Source organism: Rhinoraja longicauda, chromosome 16 (assembly GCF_053455715.1).
Source record: "Rhinoraja longicauda isolate Sanriku21f chromosome 16, sRhiLon1.1, whole genome shotgun sequence".
Lineage (NCBI taxonomy): Eukaryota > Metazoa > Chordata > Chondrichthyes > Rajiformes > Arhynchobatidae > Rhinoraja > Rhinoraja longicauda.
Window position 1 is genome coordinate 9437208 of NC_135968.1, and position 19109 is coordinate 9456316.

The window sequence follows — 19109 nt, forward strand, 5'->3', positions numbered from 1 at the left end:
TGAATCTGTGGAACTCATTGCCACAGAGGGCTGTGGAGGCCAAGTCAGCGGATATATTTAAGGCAGAGATAGCCAAATTCTTGATTAGAACGGGAGTCAAGGATTATGGGGAGAAGGCAGGAAAATGGGGTTAGGCGGCAGAGATCAGCCATGATTGAACGGCGGAGTAGAGTCGATGGGCCGAATGGCCTAATTCTACCCCTGTAACTTGTGAACTTGTTTCACACAGAGAGTGGTGGTTATTTGGACAGATCTGCTAAAATACCCAAAGGGGTGGCGGAGGTAGAATGATCAATAATTTGTAAAGGGCATTTGGACAGGTGAACAAAAAGTGCAGGAATAGAGGAACGAGACACCACAGATGATATAGAATTCATTGCTGAATCTCAATGTGAGATTGGTAAAATCCCTGTTATTTAAAGTTCCTAAAGACTATGAGGTACAGGGTGTGAAATCACAGGTTAGTTTTAATTTTACTGAATAACAACGCAAGTTCAAGAAGCTAAAAGTACTCATACTGTTTGTATGTTTTTTAATTAATTTAGTTTAGTTTAGTGATACAGCACGGAAACAGGCCCTTCGGCCCACCGAGTCTGCACCGACCAGCGATCCCCGCACATTAACACCATCCAACGCACACTGGGGACTATTTGCACACACACCAAGCCAATTAACCTACATGTACGTCTTTGGAGTGTGGGAGGACACCGAAGATCCCGGAGAAAACCCAGGCGGTCACGGGGGAAAACGTACAAACTCCGTACAGACGGCGCCCGTAGTCGGGATCGAACCCGGGTCTCCAGTGCTGCAAGCGCTGTAAGGCAGCAACTCTAACGCTGCACCACTGTGACCGCCCAAATGGAGATGGAGAACAATGTAGAATTAACACAAAATGCTGGAGTAACTCAGCGGGGACAGGCAGCATCTCTGGAGAGAAGGAGTGGGTGACGTTTCGGGACGAGACCCTTCGCATCTCTGGAGAGAAGCAATGGGGGACTTTTTGGGTCAAGACTGGGCCTGTACTAGCTTGAGTTTAGAAGAATGAGGGGGAGGGGGGGGGGGGGGGGGGGGGGGGTACAACCAGATTGAAAAGTACAGAATAGAGAAAGGCTTGGATAGTGTGGATGTGGAGAGGATGTTTCCACTGGTGGGAGAGTCATAGCCTTAGAATTAAAGGACGTTCTTTAAGGAAGGAGATGAGGAGAAATTTCTTTAGTCAGAAGGTGGTGAATCCGTGGGATTCGTTGCCGCAGAAGGCTGTGGAGGCCAAGTCAGTGGATATCTTTAAGGCAGAGATAGATAGATTCTTGATTAGTACAGGTTTCAGAGGTTATGGGATGAAGACAGGAGAATGGGGTCAGGAGGGAGAGATAGATCAGCCATGATTGAATGGCGGAGTAGACTTGATTGGCCGAATGGCCTAATTCTACTCATATCACTTATGACCTTATGGTTCATCTGTTTAGTCTAGTTTATTATTGTCACGTGTATGATCAGCCATGATCACCTTGAATGGTGGTGCTGGCTCGAAGGGCCAACTCCTGCACCTATTGTCTATTGTCTATTGTGTACCGAGGTTCAGTGAGAAGTTTTTGTTGCGTGATATCCAGTCAAAGAAAAAACGACACATGATTACAATTGAGCCGTTCACAGTGGACAGATAAAGGATAAATAGTCTGTATAGTTTGAATAGATAGACACAAAGTGCTGGAGTGCCTCAGCGGGTTAGGCGGCATCTCTGGAGAGAAAGGATGGGTGGCGTTTTGGGTTGGGAAACTTCATCAGACTGAAAGTAGAGTGGGAGAGATCTGGAGGTAAGAAAGGGCCAGAGCAAAGCAACAGATGACCAAGGAAAGATGGAGCCCATAATGGTCCATTGTTGGCTGGGGAAGAGGTGATCTGTACAGTGTTGTGTTTAAGAAGGTTCATTTCCCTTATCACCACACCAAGTGTGTTTCCCTTCATTAGAAGCAAACCTTCTCGAGAGTGTCTAGATCTTAATTCTTTCCATGAGCAATTCTGAGGAGAAAGCCTCCATTTTTTCCCCAAACAAACAAGCAATGAGTTATGTACTTGTATAAAATATATTCTTAATATTTATGTACTACATTTTTTTTTCGAATTATGGGTTTGGCTGTACTTTACAAATTATGTAAAGGCAAGCTTTAAGGATCTAGACTTTCAAGATTTCACATCGATTCAATCCAATTAGTATCATTCATTTATAGGCCATTGTTAATGGCATTATTATAGTCATGCTTCGCAGAGACGGGATTTATGGACTTATTTGAATTATTGTGAGAGTCCATTTTTAATTGACTCAATTTGCTCTTGTAAATTAGGTTTAATTCGTACAATTAATGCGCCATCCCTCTTAGCGAAATTATATATTCACCTCATTAACATTAAATCTATTGCTATAGTTATTAATGAAATGCAACATTTTCTGTTGAACGCATTGTCACAAATATCCTCTCCCTCGCCTAATTTGGCAGTCAATTAAAAAAATACATAGCAGACAACAGTAATTTAAAGACAAGACATTCCATGGGTCGAGAACATCACCAAAAGTGGCCAGGTTTAAAATATGACTTTTTGCACACCCCCCATAGCCTATTTGATCAGCTTCTTAGAAATATAGGAAATAGATGCAGGAGTAGGCCATTCGGCCCTTCGAGCCAATACTGATCATCCAAAATCAGTACCCCGTTCTTGCTTTCTCCCCCATATCCCATGATTCCGTTAGCCCGAAGAGCTAAATCTAACTTTCTCTTGAAAACATCCAGTGAATTGCCCTCCACTGCCTTCTGTGGCAGAGAATTCCACAGATTCACAACTCTCTGGGCTTTTCCCCATCTCAGTCCTAAATGGCTACGCCTTATTCTTAAACCGTGACCCCTGGTTCTGGACTCCACAAACATAGGGAACATTTTTCCCGCATCTAGCCTGTCCAATCCCTTCAGAATTTAATATATGTTTCTATAAGATCCCCTCTCATGCTTCTAAATTCCAGTGAATACAAGTCCAGTCAACCCATTCTTTCATGGAAGCCAATTAAATGTATACTTAACATCGGCACATGCACAGGTTAACAAATGTTCTCTTGAACCTCTACAGGTGTACGGTGGAGAGCACATTAACTGGTTGCATCATGGCCTGGTTCAACAACTCGAACGCTCAGGAATGACGAAGACTGCGATAAGTGGTGAACGCTGTCCAGTCCATCACGGGTACTGACCTCCCCATCATCGAAGGGATCTACATGAATCGCTGTCTCAAAGAGGCAGCCAGCATCATCAGAGACCCACACACACACACACACAAATATATATATATATTTATATCTATATATATAGACAAAGTGGACCCGTTGGGCCCAAAGCTCTCCTGCATTGGTGCAGCACCCTGTCCTTCCCCCCTCCCCTCTCTCCTCAACCCCCCTCCCCTCTCCCTTCTCCCCCCTCCCTCCTCCCTCCTCCTCTCCCCCTCCCCTCCTTTTAAACTTTAAAATGTGAATAACTTTAAAAATATAAGACAGATTTCAATAAAACGACTGGCATTATCACTAAAGTGACAACGGTGAGTAAGGTGGGCCTACAATTGTCGCGCTATCGTACACCGATTTGGCTGAAGTTCAGTCACAAACAAGATAACAAACGAGTTTTAGAATACAGATGTGTGTGTATGTGTATATACACACACACACACACACACACACACACACACACACATATATATATTTATATATAGACACAAAAAGCTGGAGTAACTATATATATATATATATATATACATTATACTGACATTTTTGTTGTTGTTTATTATGCATTTTACAGAGTTCTATGTTTACATATTCTGTTGTGCTGCTGAAAGTAAGAATTTCATTGTCTGTTTCGGGACATATGACAATAAAACACTCTTGACTTGAATCTTGGCTCTTGACTCCTGTTAAAATTGCTGATTAGTTAAAAGGGAAAATACAGTCAAAAACTCGGCACAGACAAGCTTAAAAAACAAGGGGCACATCTCATTTAAAGCTGTGCATCAATGCTAGTGATAGGATAATTCATTCAACACAACTATTAATAAATGCATTAAAAATGCACTTTCTAAAATTTAGTCGACCCAACTGCCGACCACAATTTTGGAGCAATCTCCAGTGGGCTGCAAAGAGGGCAATAGGAAACATAGAAACATAGAAAATAGATGCAGGAGTAGGCCATTCGGCCCTTCGAGCCTGCACCGCCATTCAATATGATCATGGTTGATCATCCAACTCAGTATCCCGTACCTGCCTTCTCTCCATACCCCCTGATCCCTTTAGCCACAAGTGCCACATCTAACTCCCTCTTAAATATAGCCAATGAACTGGCCTCAACTACCTTCTGTGGCAGAAAAATTCCACAAATTTACCACTCTCTGTGTGAAAAAAAACTTTCTCATCTCGGTCCTAAAAGACTTCCCCCTTATCCTTAAACTGTGACCCCTTGTTCAGGACTTCCCCAACATCGGGAACAAACTTCCAGCATCTAGCCTGTCCAACCCCTTAAGAATTTTGTAAGTTTCTATAAGATCCCCCCTCAATCTTCTAAATTCCAGCGAGTACAAGCCGAGCCTTCACAATTCATGCCATTGGCGTGGTACAATCTCTAAACACAGTGGTGCAGCGGTAGAGTTGCTGCCTCACAGCACCAGTGACCGGATTTGATCCTGCCTGACCTGCTGAGTTACTCCAGTATTTTGTGAATAAATACCTTCGATGGTCAGCATGGACTCGGTAGGCCGAATGGCCTGCTTCCACACAGTATCTCCAAACTGCACTAAAAATACCTCACAGTTCATTGCAGTGCGTCACCTTTCAGCTAAACATAATGAGCCAATTAAAGCTAAGTGCTTATTTGTGAGATTGAAAGTAATTGTTAATAATTCAATCAAACCCGTCTGATCCAGTAACTCTGAAGATGCTTCATCAGGGAAGATTCAGTAAAGAATTGAACGTTTCTCGTAATGAAAATTAGGTGATGCAGCTACTGTTAAGGTACTGCTTTACAGCGCCAGAGACCCGGGTTCGATCCTGACTACGGGTGCAATCCTGACGAAGTGTGCTTGTTTGTACGTTCTCCCCGTGACCTGCGTGGGTTTTCTCCGAGATCTTCAGTTTCCTCCCACACTCCAAAGACGTACAGGTCTGCAGGTTAATTGGCTTGGTGTCAATGTGTAAATGTAAAATTGCCTCTGGTGTGTGTAGGGTAGTGTTAGTGTGAGGGGATCGCTGGGCGGTGCGGACTCGGTGGGCCGAAGGGCCTGTTGCCGCGCTATTTTGTTTTTATATCAAAAAATACTTTATTCCAGTAATAAATATTTACAAAACATTTTCTTTTCCAAAACTCCATCCGACATTCCCGGAGGTTGTACAGATATTCATTGCCAGATTTACACAGAATCCCTTCCTTTATTTGGAGGGCGTCTCTCTCCACCACACTCTGCCCCCCATGTCCAGCAGCGGAAGGACCCTAGACTGTGGCCCTCCCTCCTCCACAGAGCCTTGGCGTTGGCTGCACCGAGCTTCAGTGCGTCCCTCAGCACGTACTCCTGCAGCCTGCAGCGGGCCAGTCGGCAACATTCCCCGACGGACAGCTCACTCCGCTGGGAGGTCAACAAAGCTCTGGCAGACCAAAGAACGTCTTTCACCGAGTTGGTGACCTTCCAGCAGCACTCGATGTCAGTCTCCGAATGCGTTCCTGGGAACAGTCCGTAGATCACAGAGTCCTCTGTGACGGAGCTGCTCGGATTAAATCGTGACAGGGACCTCTGCAAACCTCTCCAGACTCTCTTGGCAAATCCACACTCTGTGAAGAGGTGGGCCACCGTCTCCTCTCCGTAGCAGCCGTCCCGAGGGCAGCGTGCGCCGGTAGTGAGGTTCCGGCGGTGCAGGAAGGATCTGACTGGGAGGGCTCCCCTCACCGCCAGCCAAGCCAGGTCTTGGTGCTTGTTGGTGAGTTCTGGCGATGAGGCATTTTGCCAGACAAGCTGGGCAGTCTGCTCTGGGAACCACGCCACAGGATCCATGGAGTCATTCCCCTGCAGTGCCTGCAGGACGTTCCGTGCTGACCACTGCCCCATGGACTTGTGGTCAAAGGTGTCGGTCCGGAAGAACCTTTCCACGAGCGACAGATGGTTCGGTAATGTCCAGCTGACCGGCACATCGCGTGCCATCTGCGCCAGGCCCATCCTTCGCAACACCGGGGACAGGTAGAACCTCAGCAGGTAGTGGCACTTGGTGCCCACGTGCCTTGGCTCTACGCTCCGCCTGATGCAGCCACACACGAAGGTGGCCATCAGAATGAGGGCGACGTTGGGCACACTTTTACCCCCGTTGTCTGCCGACTTGTGCATTGTGGCTCGTCGCACCCGGTCCATCGTCGACCCCCAAATGAAACGGAAGACGGCCCGGGTGATCCCCGTGGCGTAGGAGGGAGGGACGGGCCACACTTGCGCCAAGTACAGCAGCCCCGAGAACACCTCACACCTGATGACCAGATTTTTCCCTCTGAAGGAGAGGGAGCGCTGCTTCCACAGCTCCAGCTTCTTCCCCACCTTGGCTATCCGCTCCAGCCAATTCTTGTCACACGCCTCAGGCCTTCCCGAACCAGATCCCCAGCACCTTCAAGCAGTCAGGCTTGATGGTGAAGGGGATGGAAGATCGGTCGGGCCTGTTGCCAAAGAGCATGGCCTCCCTCTTCCTGCGGTTTACCCTGGCCCCCGTGGCCGACTCAAACTGGTCGCAGACGCTGATCAGTCTGCGGACCGACCCTGGGTCCGAGCAGAAGACGGCGACATCGTCCATGTACAGGGAGGCCTTGACCTGAGTGCCCCCACTGCCTGGCAATGTCACTCCTCTTATGCTCGCATCCTTCCTGATGGACTCGGCAAAGGGCTCAATGCAACAAACGAACAAGACAGGGGAGAGAGGGCAACCCTGCCTGACTCCAGACCTGACGGGGAAGCTGTCTGATTCCCACCCATTGATTATTTGGACTGCACAACAGATATCGGTCCCTCATGTACGTGTGCGATATCCTGGACGGAGAGGAGCGGAGAGCCGCGATACATTACATCCACCACCAGGAGGCGCCCCCCCAACCACCTCCTTGACCTCAGTGATGGTGAAGCCCCCTCCCCGCAGCAAGATCCCCAGACCGGACGCGCGACAATCATTGCCCCCCGACCATACCGACAGTCCGTGGGGCCACCATCGCGACCACCTCTGATAGCAGCGGAGGTGTGGCAGCCCCGCACTCCTGCAGAAACGTCACGTCCGCCTTGACCCTGGCCAGGTACTGCAAGGCGTTAACACATCGCGCAGTGCTTTTCACACTGCGCTCATTTAGGGATGCCAGCTTCAACTCCATTGTCCGTTAGAGGTCCAGGCCATCCTTCTGCCCCAGCATGTGCATAGTTTGGGTGTTTCAGCACCTTTTCGTGGCACAGGTACTGGGTGCTGGCTTCCTCAGTAAGGAGCGAGTTTTCTGGCTTGGCTGGAGTTGTTAGAGGGGAGCTCCTTGTTTTGCCCTCTTCTGGGCACACCGCCCCCTCTGTTTCCTGGAGCTGGGGCCCATTGGCCGCTGCACTGCTCCCGGTCTCCTGCAGCTGGGGCCCATTGGCCACTGCACTGCTCCCGGTCTCCCAGAGCTGGGGCCCATTGGCCACTGCACTGCTCCCGGTCTCCTGGACCTGGGGCCTATTGGCCACTGCACTGCTCCCAGTCTCCTGTAGCTGGGGCCCATTGGCCACTGCACTGCTCCCGGTCTCCCAGAGCTGGGGCCCATTGGCCACTGCACTGCTCCCGGTCTCCTGGACCTGGGGCCTATTGGCCACTGCACTGCTCCCAGTCTCCTGTAGCTGGGGCCCATTGGCCACTGCACTGCTCCCGGTCTCCCAGAGCTGGGGCCCATTGGCCTCTGCACTGCTCCCGGTCTCCTGCAGCTGGGGCCCATTGGCCTCTGCACTGCTCCCGGTCTCCTGCAGCTGGGGCCCATTGGCCTCTGCACTGCTCCCGGTCTCCCAGAGCTGGGGCTCATTGGCCGCTGTGCCGCTCCCGGTCTCCCGGAGCTTTGGGACAACAGGCGTGTCCTTCCTCTTTCCATTCTCCTCCCCCGTTTCCTTCCTCTGCCTCCGTCGTCGGGTCCTCAATGTCGCCTCATCCTCCGAAGAGGAGAGGTTGCTGGCCTCGGTCTGGGAGAGGACTCTTTCCTTAGACTTGCCTGCTTCCCTCCGGCCTTTGCTCTTTGAGCAGATCCCACTGGGGTTTCCTCCTTTTCACCACCTTCCGTTCCTGCTCTTCCTGTTCCCCCTCTTCCATCGACTCGCCCTCCTGGACAGGGGGCTGGGGGTCTGCGTCCGACGGTTGGGGGGGCTCGAGGTGGTCGAGCTGTCGTTCCCTCCTGCTCTCCTTTTCCGCTTGGGCCTTTGCAGTGGTGGGAGGCGTCTCGACCACCCTGGGGGTGTTGGCAGCGCCCCCTCGTGTCGCCTGTGCGTAGGTGCAGGCTCTTTTCGGGCAGGCCCTGTATAGGTGGCCTGCCTCCCCCGCACAGGTTGCAGCTCCTTAGTCTCGTGGCCTTCCGTCTTGCAGTTCTTGCAGACGTCTGTCCTGCATTCTGCCGCCACGTGCCCAGGTTTGTTGCATTTCCTGCACGCCCTGGGTTGCCCCGCGTAGGACACGTAGCCTCGGTTCCCTCCGATGGCGAACACCGAGGGTGGGTGGATGATGGGTCCCTTCCCGTCCACCCTCAGCTTCGCCTTGACTTGCCGTTCGCTCGTACCGATCCCGAACAAGTGCAGCACGGTGGCGCAGCGGTAGAGTTGCTGCCTTACAGCGAATGCAGCGCCGGAGACTCAGGTTCGATCCTGACTACGGGCGCCGTCTGTACGGAGTTTGTGCGTTCTCCCCGTGACCTGCGTGGATTTTCTCCGAGATCTTCGCTTTCCTCCCACACTCCAAAGACGTACAGGTATGTAGGTTAATTGGCTGGGCAAATGTAAAAATTGTCCCTAGTGGGTGTAGGATAGTGTTAGTGTGCGGGGATCGCTGGGCGGCGCGGACTCGGTGGGCCGAAGGGACTGTTTCCGCGCTGTATCTCTAAAAAAAAATAAAAATCACACAGTTCCCTGCCCCTTCGACATAGCGAGCGAGGAAGGTGAGGACATCCATGACGGGCACGTGCGGGTTGAACACGTGCACGGTGATCAGACGTTCCTTCTGGGTGGGGAGGGTGAAGAGGCGGCTGCACCTTCAGCAGTGACATCGGAGCTTGCTTTCCCTTCTCCCGGAGGTCTGGCAGCATCCTCTGCCATCCCGCCCGGTGCTTGAAGGTAACGTCAAAGTAGCCGTTACCCGGGAAGTCCTGGAGACAGAAGATGTCCTCGGCCTTGAATCTGCAGGCCTTCAGCAGGACCTTCTTGGTGAAGAGGTCCCGTGAGAAAGGGCTCCCCTCCCTGAGGTCCTTCACCGACACTCGCAGGGTATTCCGGATACCCTGTCCTCCCACTCCACTTGCTGCCGCCATCCCGCCTGGGTAAGGGTGTTAGGTTGGTTACCCAACCAGCATCGATCCACCCCTAGGCCAGACTCCTGGTCACCGACGTGACCTCCGTGATCCACGACTCGACAATGCTCAGATACTGGTACTGCTCTGATAAGAACATACCCTTGTATCCAATCCAATAAGAACCGCACCTGGAGTTCTGTGTGCAGTTTTGGTCTCCAAATTTGAGGAAGGATATTCTTGCTATTGAGGGCGTGCAGCGTAGGTTTACTAGATTAATTCCCGGAATGGCGGGACTGTCATATGTTGAAAGACTCGCGCGACTAGGTTTGTATACACTGGAATTTAGAAGGATGAGAGGGGATCTTATCGAAACGTATAAGATTATTAAGGGGTTGGACACGTTAGAGGCAGGAAACATTTTCCCAATGTTGGGGGAGTCCAGAACCAGGGGCCACAGTTTAAGAATAAGGGGTAGGCCATTTAGAACAGAGATGAGGAAAACCGTTTTTAGTCAGAGAGTTGTGAATCTGTGGAATTCTCTGCCTCAGAAGGCAGTGGAGGCCAATTCTCTGAATGCATTCAAGAGAGAGCTAGATAGAGCTCTTAAGGATAGCGGAGTCAGGGGGTATGGGGAGAAGGCGGGAACGGGGTACTGATTGAGAATGATCAGCCATGATCACATTGAATGGCGGTGCTGGCTCGAAGGGCCGAATGGCCTCCTCCTGCACCTATTGTCTATTGTCTATTGTCTATAACAGATTGCTCTTTCCCCCGCCCCTTTTTGACCACGGTCTCTCCCCTGCCAGGTGGGCCTGTTGCCGCGCTGTCTCTCTAAACTAAACTAAACTAAACTAAAATTTCTGCTAATGAAAACAATAAAGCTTGTGTGAGGACTCAATGGATCCCACTGTACGACCACGGTGACATTCTTAACATCTGGCTAATGCATCAAGCACCACAGGTAATAATGTCCAGATGATCCAGCCCTTGAAGCATTCACATTATTATCGCTTCCACGGTCTAATCCAGTCGCAGAAATGACCTTTCAGTCACATTGAGGACACGGCACAAGTTATCTCCCTGGTGAACTCATGTGGAGGGACACGTTCAGAAGCGGGAACCAGAATGCTGAAAGATGCCGGTTTTTCAATAACCTGCCCGGTGCTTTTCCACCAACACTGCGCTGATAGAATATTACCTCACGAAGCAAAAGGGCAGCACGGTGGCGCAGCGGTAGAGTTGCTGCCTTACGGCGAATGCAGCGCCGGAGACTCAGGTTCGATCCCGACTACGGGCGCCGTCTGTACGGAGTTTGTACGTTCTCCCCGTGACCTGCGTGGGTTTTCTTTGAGATCTTCGGTTTCCTCCCACACTCCAAAGACGCACAGGTACGTAGGTTAATTGGCTGGGCAAATGTAAAAATTGTCCCTAGTGTGTGTAGGATAGTGTTAATGTGCGGGGATCACTGGGCGGCGCAGACCCGGTGGGCCGAAGGGCCTGTTTCCGCGCTGTATCTCTAAATCTAAAAAAATATAAATCTAAAGGTAACGCTTGGAGAATATTTTTCCAGCAGATAGTTGAGATAAACAACAGAGTGGAAACGTTGAAGCTGAAAAGAGTGCCGAGAAGAATTAGTTTTGTTTTAGTTTCGAGATGCAGCGCGCGGAACCAGTTCCTTCGGCCCACCAAGTCCGCGCCGACCAGCGATCCCCGCACATTAATACTATCCTGCACACACTAGGGACAATTAAAAAATGTACTGATGCCTATTAACCTACAAACCTGTACGTCTTTGGAGTGTGGGAGGAAACCGGAGGTCCTGGGGAAAACCCACGCAGGTCACGGGGAGAACGTACAAACTCCGTACCGACAGCACCTGTAGTCAGGATCAAACCCGTATCTCTGGCGTTGTATGGCAGCAAATCTACCGCTGCACCACAGTGCCACATTATTATCTATGGATGGATTTACGAGGACGTTGCAGGACTACGGGAACTGAGCGATATTTGGTCAGCAGAGGTTGGTCAGACTTTGACCTTATTCCTAGGAGCGCAGGAGGCTGAGGGGTGATTTTATAAAGATGTATAAAATCATGACACTGTGGTGGTGGGCCGGATGTCCGACAACGATGAGAAGGCCTACCGGGAGGAGGTGGCTGATCTGGCACTCTGGTGTCAGGACAATAGCCTCCTCTTGAATGCCACAAAAACTAAGGAGCTGATTGTGGACTTTAGAAGGGCTCAACATCCAAGGACGTACACGCCAATGGAAATAAATGGGTCTACTGTGGATAGGGTGAGCAATTTTAAATACCTGGGAGTCCACATCAAAGAGGATCTGACATGGACAACGCACATTGCCGCACTGGTGGGTAAGGCAAAGCAGCGCCTTTACCACCTTAGACAGCTGAGGAAATTCAGAGTGTCTCTGAGGATCCTTCAATGCTTCTACTATGGGGCTGTAGAGAGCATCCTGTCCGGCAACATCACAGTCTGGTTTGGGAACAGCTCTGCCCAGGACAGGAAGGCTCTGCAGAGAGTAGTGCGTTCGGCAGAACGCACCATGGGAACTACACTGACGGTAAATAAATTGGTTAAACAAAACTATCTTCTGGTATCTTCAAATGCCTTTTCTTAATTTAATATCACGTGCTTCTAAATGCATCTGCGACAACCTAGCAAACCTGGGGACAGCATGCGACAGACAGCGCCCGCAATAAGCTACGATACCTGGCGACAAGCCAGCTGTCGCCGAGAAATTCCTATCTGGAATTTTTTTCCGCAACGCGCCGGGATCCGCTACGATTCATTGAAGACTCCTCACGATCATGCCCGTGACACCCCGGCAAACGTTCGGCGACAGCCTAGTCGCCGGCAGTCGCCTTAAAATCGCCTCAGTGGGACAGGCCCTTATCTTTCCCATGCATTACTCACGAGAGGTATAACTTTCCTGGATAACATGGTAAACAAAGCTTTTTCACTGCATCCCAGTGCCCACGACAATCGTTGAAAGGATGTGCGTTACCTTACACATGACAGACTAAATATCAGTCCGATACATAAAGCAGAAAGAAACCCCAATTGGGGACTGCAAGCTTAGTTCCTGAATTGTTGCAGCTAGCTTGATAAATAATTGGCAGCACAGGGCAGAAGAAATAAAATGCTGTTGGTCGGCATCATATCATTGGTATTCTTAGGAAGAACCATAGCCATGTCTCCATGTTACCCCATTGAGGTTTGAATATGTGTAGGAAGGAACAGCAGATGCCGGTTTAAACCGAAGATAGACATAAAATGATGGAGTAACTCAGCGGGACAGGCAGCATCTCTGGAGAGAAGGAATGGGTGACGTTTAGAATCGAAACCCTTCTTCGGATTCAGAGGTTTGTATAGGTTTAGTTTGACTTTGAGGATGCCTGTGAGTTTATGTTATCTGTGTTTTTCATCTTTACCAATGCCATAATTTCCGTTTAGTTTATGGTCACACGTACCAACTGAGGTACAGCAAAAGGCTTTTGTTGAGTGCTAACCAGCCAGCAGAAAGACACGACGTGCTTACAATCGAGCCATTCGCAGTGCACTGAAGTGTACTGAATCTGAGGTCTCTCTGAAGCTGAAAACCCACCAAAACGCCTTACCCTCAAACATCATGTGGATTTAAGAATTAAATATCTAGAGCCATTTGGAAAAAATGTTATGACTAAATAACCAAATTGCTGCATCGCTTTCAGTTTATCTCCATTTTCTGATTTTCTTTCTTTAGTATTTGTCGTGTTTTGGGTTTCTTGCTCACAGCTGTGTGGAAAGAATTGGATGTGGTGACACAAGAGACTGCAGCACAGATGCACAGTGGTAGAGCTACTGCCTTACAGCGCCAGAGACCGCGGTTCCATCCTGACTGCGGGTGCCGTCTGTACGGAGTTTGTACGTTCTCCCCGTGACCTGCGTGGGATTACTCCGGGATCTCCGGTTTCCTCCCACGCCGCGGTAGAGTCGCTGCCTTACAGTGCTTGCGGTGCCAGAGTCCCGGGTACGATCACGACCACGGCTGCTGTCTGCGTGGAGTTTTACGTTCTCCCCGTGACCGCGTGGGTTTTTTTTCCCGAGATCTCCGGTTTGCTCCCACACTCCAAAGGCAGACAGGAATGGGTCCGCATTAACCAAACTGATCTCCCGGTGGCCGAGCACTTTAACTCCCCCTCCCATTCCCAGTATGACCTTTCTGTCATGGGCCTCCTCCAGTGCCATAGTGAGGCCCACCGGAAATTGGAGGAACAGCACCTCATATTTCGCCTGGGCAGCTTGCAGCCCGGTGGTATGAACGTCGACTTCCCCAACTTTAGATAGTTCCTCTGTCCCTCTCTTCCCCTCCTCCTTCCCAGATCTCCCTCTATCTTCCTGTCTCCACCTATATCCTTCCTTTGTCCCGCCCCCCTGACATCAGAATGAAGAAGGGTCTCGACCCGAAACGTCGCCCATTCCTTCTCTCCCAAGATGCTGCCTGACCTGCTGAGTTACTCCAGCATTTAGTGAATAAATCGATTTGTACCAGCATCTGCAGTTATTTTCTTATACTATATGTAGGTTAATTGGCTTGGTATAAGTGTAAACTGGCCCTAGTGTGTGTAGCGTAGCGTTATTGTGCGGGGATGGCTGGTCGGCATGGACTAGGTGGGCCGAAGGGCCTGTTTCCGTGCTGTATCTCTAAACTAAACTGAACGTGTGGGTTTGTGGCTCAATTGGCTTTGGTAAATTGTCCCGAGTGCGTAGGATTGTGCTATTATACGCGTGATCGTTGGTCGGCGCGGACTTGGTGTCCACACAGACAACACCCGAGGCCAGGGTCGAACCTGGGTCACTGGCGCCGTGAGGCAGCAATTCTACCAGCTGTGCCACTGTGCCGTTCTTCTGTTGCCTTTCTGAAAAATCAATTGTCCCTGCATCACTCTACCCAGAGAGCCTCAGCATCTGATGCCTGATGCCTTGCCTGAGGAAAGACATTCTTGCCACAGAGGGAGTACAGAGAAGGTTCACCAGATTGATCCCTGGGATGGCAGGACTTTCATATGAAGAAAGACTGGATAGACTCGGCTTGTACTCGCTGGAATTTAGAAGATTGAGGGGGGATCTTGTAGAAACTTACAAAATTCTTAAGGGGTTGGACAGGCTAGATACAGGAAGATTGTTCCCGATGTTGGGGAAGTCCAGAACAAGGGGGTCACAGTTTAAGGATGAGGGGGAAAGTCTTTTAGGACCGAGATGAGAAAGTTTTTTTTCACACAGAGAGTGGTGAATCTGTGGAATTCTCTGCCACAGAAGGTAGTTGAGGCCAGTTCATTGGCTATATTTAAGAGGGAGTTAGATGTGGCACTTGTGGCTAAAGGGATCAGGGGGTATGGAGAGAAGGCAGGTACGGGATACTGAGTTGGATGATCAGCCATGATCATATTGAATGGCGGTGCGTACAGGCTCGAAGGGCCGAATGGCCTACTCCTGCACCTATTTTCCATGTTTCTATGACCTGCTGAGTTACTCCAACACTTTGTCCCTTCTTTCCCAGCCGAGCAGTCTGTGTAACACAGTGCGCTGGGCAATTATAACCAATTCAGTTCGATCGACAGGCTTGTCACAACAATCTGTAAGATTGATAAAAACAACTTGCGGTCTGCTTTGACAAACGTGTTAATCAAGCTGACATGAAATGCTGGAGTAACTCAGCGGGGCCGGGCAGCATTTCTGGAGAGAAGGAATGGGTGACGTTTCGCGTCGAGACCCTTCTTCAGAATTGTCAGTTGTGGCTTGCTCGCGAGCCAGCGGAAAGACAATGTGCCGACGACACGTGAAACTAAACTGAATAAACTGAACTCAACTTTTCCAGAAGCACAATACTTTTATCTTTTCCAAGAAGCATGGTGAAGTCTGAAGAAGGGTCTCGACCCGAAACGTCACCCATTCCTTCTCTCCAGAGACGCTGCCTGTCCCGCTGAGTTACTCCAGCATTTCGTGTCTACCTCCGATTTAAACCAGCATCTGCAGTTCTTTCCTGCACATGCTAACCGAGCTGCATAGGTTCGAAACTCCACATTATGCGAAGTAACACACAGATGTCATCATCATCATCATATATATACAGCCGGAAACAGGCCTTTTCGGCCCTCCAAGTCCGTGCCGCCCAGCAATCCCCGTACATTAACACTATCCTACACCCACTAGGGACAATTTTTACATTTACCCAGCCAATTAACCTACATACCTATACGTCTTTGGATTATCTTCCCGAGAGCAACCCAGCAATGATTGGGTGCACCCATTGGATAGGGTGCAGACGTGGGTGGCACGGTGGCGCAGCGGTAGAGTTGCTGCCTCGCAGCGCCAGAGACCCAGGTTCGATCCTGACCTCGGGTGCTATCTGTGCGGACTTTGTACCTTCAATCTGTGACCGCGTTGGTTTCCTCTGGGAGCTCCCACACTCCAAAGACGTTGGTCCGGCCAAGCTGGCCGTCCGCAAGTCACGGCGCCAGGCGGAAGATGGCTCTGCCCAAGCCGGATGCCTGCCCCTTTTCCGGGATTATGTCCGCATCCGCGACCTGCTACGAGTATGACAGTCGCCGGCACTCGCCCACAAAATCGCCTAAGTGGGGCAGGCCTTTATCTCTCTTTTAAATTCATCCAGTGAATTGGCGTCCACTGCCTTCTGCGGCAGAGAATTCCACAGATTCACAACTCTCTGGGTGGAAAAGTTTCTTCTCACCTCAGTTTTAAATGGCCTCCCCTTCATTCTTAGACTGTGGCCCCCTGGTTCTGGACTCCCCGAACATTGGGAACATCTTTCCTGCACCTAGCTTGTCCAGTCCTTTCATAATTCGATACGTCTCTATTAGATCCCCTCTCATCCTTCTAAACTCCAGTGAATACAAGCCCAGTCTTTCCAATCTTTCCTCACATGACAGTCCCTCCATCCCGGGGATTAACCTCGTGAACCTACGCCGCACTGCCTCAATAGCAAGGACGTCCTCCCTCGAATTAGGAGACCAAAACTGCACACAGTGCTCCACAATATCCTTCTGAAAATTACACAAAGTGCTGGATCAACTCAGCAAGGTCAGGCAGCATCGCCGGAGAACATTGATTGCCACATTGCGCTTCCGATTATAAAACCCAGAGCAGTATCTCCCCCTCCCACTCTTTCTGCGCAGATGGTACCTGTAATCTTCCTTTGTAAACCGTGGAATTACTGATGGCTGCAGTACAGTAACTTCCACGATGGTGGTATTAAACCTGATCGGTTCTCCGTCATCAAATGCAATTATTGCCAGCTGAGAGAGACAAAAAGGGAAACTATTTTAATTGTAATGAATTTACAACATCAAATCCAAAAGAGAACCCTGCATTTGCTCTACGGCCAAAATGAAACGAGCAAAATCTGGGAGGACTCACAGGTTCGTTAGGCAGCATTTGTGGAAAGAGAAACAATGTCCACGTTTCAAATTCATGAGCTTTTTAATCGGAATGGTGCAACATGAATAATAAACGCTAATTGTAAACTTTAAAAAGTTAAACTCCGAACTAAAAATTAATTCTAATCTTTAAAAACCAATTCTAAAATTTAAAAACCTGAAAGGATAAAATTAACACCGAGACTAAAATCAGGCTGGAGAAGGGCGAGAACGTCGCCTATCTATGTTCTCCATCGATGCTGCCTGGCCCGCCAGGTTACGCCAGCATGCTGTGTACCTTCCGTGTATTCACCAGCGCCTGGAGTTCTTTGTTTCTACTAATTCTCTTTCCACTGTTGCTGCCCGACCCACTGAGGTTTCTGCATTTGTTGGTTTTATTTGGCAATAGCAACAGTCAGTTAAACACATTAAAATACAATTGCAATTGTATAACTGCAAAGGAAGCAATAACGCCATTTCTATCAGCTTCATGCCATCATATTTGAGCTACACTGGAATTTAGAAGGATGAGGGGGGATCTTATTGAAACATATAAGATAATTAGGGGATTGGACACATTAGAGGCAGGAAACATGTTCCCAATGTTGGGGGAGTCCAGAACAAGGGGCCACAGTTTAAGAATAAGGGGTAGGCCATTTAGAACGGAGATGAGGAAGAACTTTTTCAGTCAGAGTGGTGAAGGTGTGGAATTCTCTGCCTCAGAAGGCAGTGGAGGCCAGTTCGTTGGATGCTTTCAAGAGAGAGCTGGATAGAGCTCTTAAGGATAGCGGAGTGAGGGGGTATGGGGAGAAGGCAGGAACGGGGTACTGATTGAGAGTGATCAGCCATGATCGCATTGAATGGCGGTGCTGGCTCGAAGGGCTGAATGGCCTCCTCCTGCACCTATTGTCTATTGTCTATTGTCTATTGAAAGGTTTGGAAGGATCTAGGACAAACACGGGCAGGTGGGACCAGTGTAGATGGAGCATCTTGGTCAGCATGGCAGGTTGGGCTGAAGCCATGTTGTACGACTCTTAAGTCAGTTTTCCTTTGGTGTGAATCACATCAGTTTATTCTGACTATTGCCACATATTGTCACTTGTCACAATATTGTCACGTAGTGTACACTGAAAAGCTTTTTTGTTGCGACCTATCCAGTCAGCCAAAAGACATTACACGATTACCACTGAGATGAGAAAAAAAGTTTGTGAAATTGTGGAATTCTCTGCCACAGATATGTATCTTATAGAGACATATAAAATCATAAAAGGACTGGACAAGCTAGATGCAGGAAAAATGTTCCCAATGTTGGGCGAGTCCAGAACCAGGGGCCACAGTTTTAGAATAAAGGGGAGGCCATTTAAAACTGAGGTGAGGAAAAACGTTTTCACCCAGAGAGTTGTGAATTTGTGGAATTCTCTGCCACAGTGGAAGCCAAATCACTGGATGGATTTAAGAGAGAGTTAGATAGAGCTCTAGGGGCAAGTGGAATCAAGGGGTATGGGGAGAAGGCAGGCACGGGGTATTGATTGGGGACAATCAGCCATGATCACAATGAATGGCGGTGCTGGCTCGAAGGGCCGAATGGCCTCCTCCTGCACCTATTTTCTATGTTTCTATGTTTTTCTAGAAGGCGGTGGAGGCCAATTCACTGGATGAATTTAAAAGAGAGTTAGATAGAGCTCTAGGGGCTAGCAGAATCAAGGGGTATGGGGAGAAGACAGGCACGGGTTATTGATTGTGGATGATCAGCCATGATCACTATGAATAGCGGTGCTGGCTCGAAGGGCCAAATGGCCTCCTCGTGCACCTATTTTCTATCTTCCTAACCAAGTCGTCCATAGTGTATAGGCACGGGAGAAATACAGCACTATTTCAGGCTGCACTTGAACTTCCAGACAAACGTGATCTTAGAGTCATTGGGACATACAGTATGGAGCAGCTCCTTCAGCCCATCTGGCCCATGCAAACCTAGATGCCCTTTCTCCATTAGTCCCACCTAACTCCATATTTAAGGCAACTTGTTCCAGGACAACCAGGCTTTCAAGTCTCAATATTTTAAAGAACCTGATACTTGAAAGGTACAGATGATGCCGGAAATGTGTTGGCTCTTTATTTATTGCCTC

The 19109-nt window shown here is 49.3% G+C and overlaps 1 protein-coding gene across 1 annotated transcript in view; it reads right to left on the reverse strand.

Moving 5' to 3' along the window:
- Positions 1–19109, reverse strand: part of pcdh15b (protocadherin-related 15b) — a 1128636-nt gene that overhangs the window by 142414 nt on the left and 967113 nt on the right. The window contains exon 26 of the mRNA XM_078413191.1: positions 16751–16863. Within this exon, the coding sequence (XP_078269317.1) occupies positions 16751–16863 (113 nt within the window). The remainder of the gene's footprint in view (positions 1–16750; positions 16864–19109) is intronic.